This window comes from Hydra vulgaris, chromosome 10 (assembly GCF_038396675.1).
Source record: "Hydra vulgaris chromosome 10, alternate assembly HydraT2T_AEP".
Classification (NCBI taxonomy): domain Eukaryota; kingdom Metazoa; phylum Cnidaria; class Hydrozoa; order Anthoathecata; family Hydridae; genus Hydra; species Hydra vulgaris.
In genome coordinates this window covers 37,103,774-37,107,984 of record NC_088929.1, presented here as the reverse complement: position 1 = coordinate 37,107,984, position 4,211 = coordinate 37,103,774, and the positions used below count along the sequence as shown (strand labels likewise).

General features: G+C 33.2%; 1 protein-coding gene across 1 annotated transcript; it reads left to right on the top strand.

Annotated features, from left to right (window-relative positions):
• The first annotated feature begins 2,274 nt into the window (after positions 1–2,274).
• Positions 2,275–3,399, top strand: LOC136086322 (tigger transposable element-derived protein 4-like). Its single transcript, XM_065808616.1, has one exon. The coding sequence runs from the start codon at positions 2,275–2,277 to the stop codon at positions 3,397–3,399; it is 1,125 nt and encodes a 374-aa protein (XP_065664688.1).
• Positions 3,400–4,211: the final 812 nt, after the last annotated feature.

Here is a 4,211-nt window from a genome sequence, read left to right as displayed (position 1 = left end):
GACGCAAGTAAGACAAGAGAAAAAATTAAATTGTAAGAAAGTGTCGTTAAATATAAATATATTTTATATCATTTTGAGCTTTAAAGACCGATTTAAAAATAACTAATTTTAAAATTATATATAAACTGCTAAATTACCGCTAAATTACCGCTAAATTAGTTCTTATCAAAGTTGTTTCTTTATGTTTAAAAGTTCAGTGTTATTTATTTTTTCAAAGCTGCTCAACTTACCCCCACTAGACTAGGTGACACATTAGTTCAGTGAAGGATCTAGAAATTTTATTTTATTTATTTACTTTTTTTGGGGGTGGGGGAGGGGGGTTTGATGTTGATGAAATGGGTGTTGACGAAATAGACGTTATTGAAATATTTTGGTATTATATGATACATTTGCGTCTCCAAAAAAAAAGGTCCTCTATTTCTAAGATATTTAAGGACTTTCAGATTCTGGTAAGGGGGGATGCATACCCCCATCCCACCCATCTAACATAAAACCCTGCCCTTCCCTAGGATCCGTTACTTGGTTTTAAAGAGAGCTAGAAAAGAGTTAGAAAAAATGGTTTAACTTTGATCGAAAGTCCAATTAATTGTTTAAATATTAACTCTTAAGTGATTATTGTGTTTGGGTATTAGACCGACAAGAATACAATTATATGTTTATTGATGCAGATATATTAAATTTCTATCGTAATTAATATTACATTAAGAAGATACGATGAATGACTACAGCTACGAACAGATAGCGTGCGACAATAAATTCGTATTGCGATCACACGACAACAAGAGTCACGCACAAACTTATAGTAGGCGATAGGCATTTGAGCGCCATCGCAACACTTCCCCCGGCAAAGAGCCATCTACACAAAGCGGAACTAGTTCTTTGTCCACAAGTTGTACTTTCAGTTTATTATTAATTTGTCTTGTAGCACATTCAATCGGGTAAAGCTTATTCGCAGGTCTATTAACTCTTTGACAGCTGCATTCTGAATATATCTTACTGCACTTCTCAACTCATTATCTTTTGAATGTTTAATGTCTTCAACAATACTAACTTTCAACAGTATGCGAGATTTAGGGGAGTTGTCTATTAAAACTATATCGTCATTTTTAATTAGAGTTGAGCCTTTAACTTTGGAAGATTTATGATATTCGCCCAGATTCTTTAAATACTCGTCTTTCCATCTTGATTGGAAGTGCGTCAAAAACATGGAAAGATGTTTATTACGTTGATTTATATCTATATTATAATCATTTGCCGACGATTCAGGTATGGCCTTCAAATTTAACTTCCTCCCAAAAACTAAATGTTCGGTGTTACTACCTGATCTCTTGGTTCTACAGTCGACTCGATATCTCGAATACTTGATATTCGAACTTTTGAGTATCTCGAACTTTTTTAGCGGTCCCATGGACATAACGTACTAGTTTAGGCTAAAATCCTCTCGATATCTCGAACCTTATTATCTCGAACTTTTTGGTATCTCGAACAATATTTTCGGTCCACAGGGCAATTTTCTCTCGTTATCTCGAACTTTTAAACATTTTTTTTTTCTAAAATGTTTTAATAAAATTTAATTTTTTTAAATTCCAATTTTCGAAAAAAAATAATTTTTAATTCGATTTTTAAATTCGATTTTTTTTAAGAATCGAATTTCTGAAAATTTTTCCTTTAATATATAATTTATTCTTTTTGTCAAACGCAGCAACATGCCGCTCGTTAAACGAAAACTCACGAACAAATCTATAATAGAAAAATGCAAGGCATTAAAAGACCTAGAGACTGGGATGTCTAACAAAGAGGTTGCCAAAAAGTATGGAGTCCCAAAGAACACATTATCAACCTGGATTAAAAATAAAACCAAGTTATTAACCTCACTGGAAAAAAATGGCACAAAATCTAAACGGAAGAAACTTCGTAGTGGTAATTTCAAAAATGTAGACAAGGCCATATACACGTGGTTCGTTGCAAAAAGAAGTCAACAAGTACCAATTGATGGTACCATACTAAAAGAAAAGGCACTAAAATTCGCAGAAACATTAGGAGAGTTGGATTTTAAAGCATCTGATTGTTGGTTTCATAATTGGAAAAAAAGGTCAGTTAAATTTTGTCAAATCTTGTTCAATTTTAATATAAACAAATAACATGTATCTGTTTATATTTAATGTATTTAGTTTTTTAAACGCGTAATTAAAATTCAATTATTCTGTTCCTATTTTTAGGAACGGCATCAGCTTTAAAATAATCTCAGGCGAAAGTGCCGCCGTGACGAATAATATGACTGCTTCGTGGAATGAAACTACACTTCCAACATTGCTTTTGAATTACAAGCTTGAAAACATTTTCAATGCCGATGAGTTTGGACTATTTTACCAGTGCCTACCAAACAAAACATACCATTTATCACGAGAAAAATATTTTGGGGGAAAAAATAGTAAAGTCAGACTAACAGGCATAGCAACAGGGAGTGCAACGGGAGAAAAATTACCTATGTTTGTTATTGGAAAATCTAAAAACCCACGGTGTTTTAAGCACATTAAACAACTTCCTTGCACATATAAAAATCAGCTAAAAAGTTGGATGACCGGAGACCTTTTTACAGAATGGGTAATGAAACTTGACTCATTTTTTCGTGCTCAAGACAGGAAAGTAGCACTCCTGGTGGATAACTGTTCTGCCCACCCACACATTGAAGGGCTAAGCAACATCAACCTAATATTTTCCCCCCCTAACACCACATCTGTCATTCAGCCCATGGATCAAGGCGTAATACGAAGTCTTAAAGCTCATTATCGTCACAAAATTGTGCGTTTGTGTATCAAGGCTGTCGATAATAACGAACCCATGCCAAAAATTTCTATACTTCAAGCAATGAAAGATCTTGTTTCTTCGTGGAATGCTGTGTCGAATGAGACTGTCATCAACTGCTTTAAAAAAGCTGGTATCAGCAAAACAAACAAGAGTATTGAAGAAGCTGATGATGATCATTCTTTTAAATTTTTGACAGAAGAACTTAACCGTTTGCGAGAGTTAGATCCTCGTGCCGTCCAAGAAGATCTCTCAGCGGAATCTTACATTGGTTTAGATTGCGATGTAGTAACCACCGGTTCACTTGCTACTGATGCTGAAATCATTGCTCAGATTTTAGACCCTAATTTTGAAAACGACGATAATGAAGTTAAAGATAGCGTTGACGAAGCTATTGACGTCGAAGCCCCGCCACGCCCATCTGATATTCAATTAGAAATTGCTTTTGAAACAATTCAAAATGCTTCGCTATACAGCTCAAAATACGGAAATGAAATACAATCCCTAGCACTAAAACTTGAGGATTTAATGAAGATGGAAAAGATGGATAATTTAAAGCAATATCAGATAACAGATTTTTTCAAAAAGTTGTAGATTTTTTTTGTTAATGATTTTTGTCAGAAAAATAACTTTGTTTAATGAAAGTCGGGCAATTTTATTTATTTTCAACCCTTTTCTTGATATCTCGAACTCTCGGTATCTCGAACTTTTTTTCCGGTCCCCTTAGTGTTCGAGATATCGAGAGTCGATTGTATTCTATTCCGCAATTCACCAAGAGTTTCTTTAACACCATTATGTTTCACAAAGACATGAGCTTTCTGGATAACAAGCTTCGAAAAATAACTTTCGCGAGGTAAGAAAACTGTAATTTACATATCGTCGGGGATAGTGCAAATCCAAGTAACTAGCATTGGCTACTATATTTGAATATTAGTAATTTTAACACTAAATATCTTTTGTTGACTTTACAAAAAATATAAATATTACTCTTTATACTAAAATGAGCCCAAAATCTGTAAAAGTAAAAAAATATAAAGTTATAAACTTCTCCAGTAAAAAAAAGGTACTGTAGATACGCGGTTTTATCCAATGCTAGTTACGCGGTTTTGCACTATTCCCGACGATATATAATAGATATAACGCATCTTGTATTTATAACGGAATATTTTAAGTTTCTTACTTCTTTACTTATTTTTTATCTTGTAAATATCTTATAAATTTCAACACGAACATTTCTTAGCAGTACTCGACGACAAGTCCGTATGGTCATCTACGATCGTAGATCAAAAAAAATAAAAGAACGCAGGGACTCGTACGAGTCCCTGCGTTCTTTTATTTTTTTGATAACGATAATTATATATATATATACATATATACACATATATATATATATATATATATATATA

What these genes read in the sequence shown, in the direction of transcription:
- LOC136086322 (XM_065808616.1), top strand. Translation starts at nt 2,275, where the DNA reads ATGACTGCTTCGTGGAATGAAACTACACTTCCAACATTGCTTTTGAAT.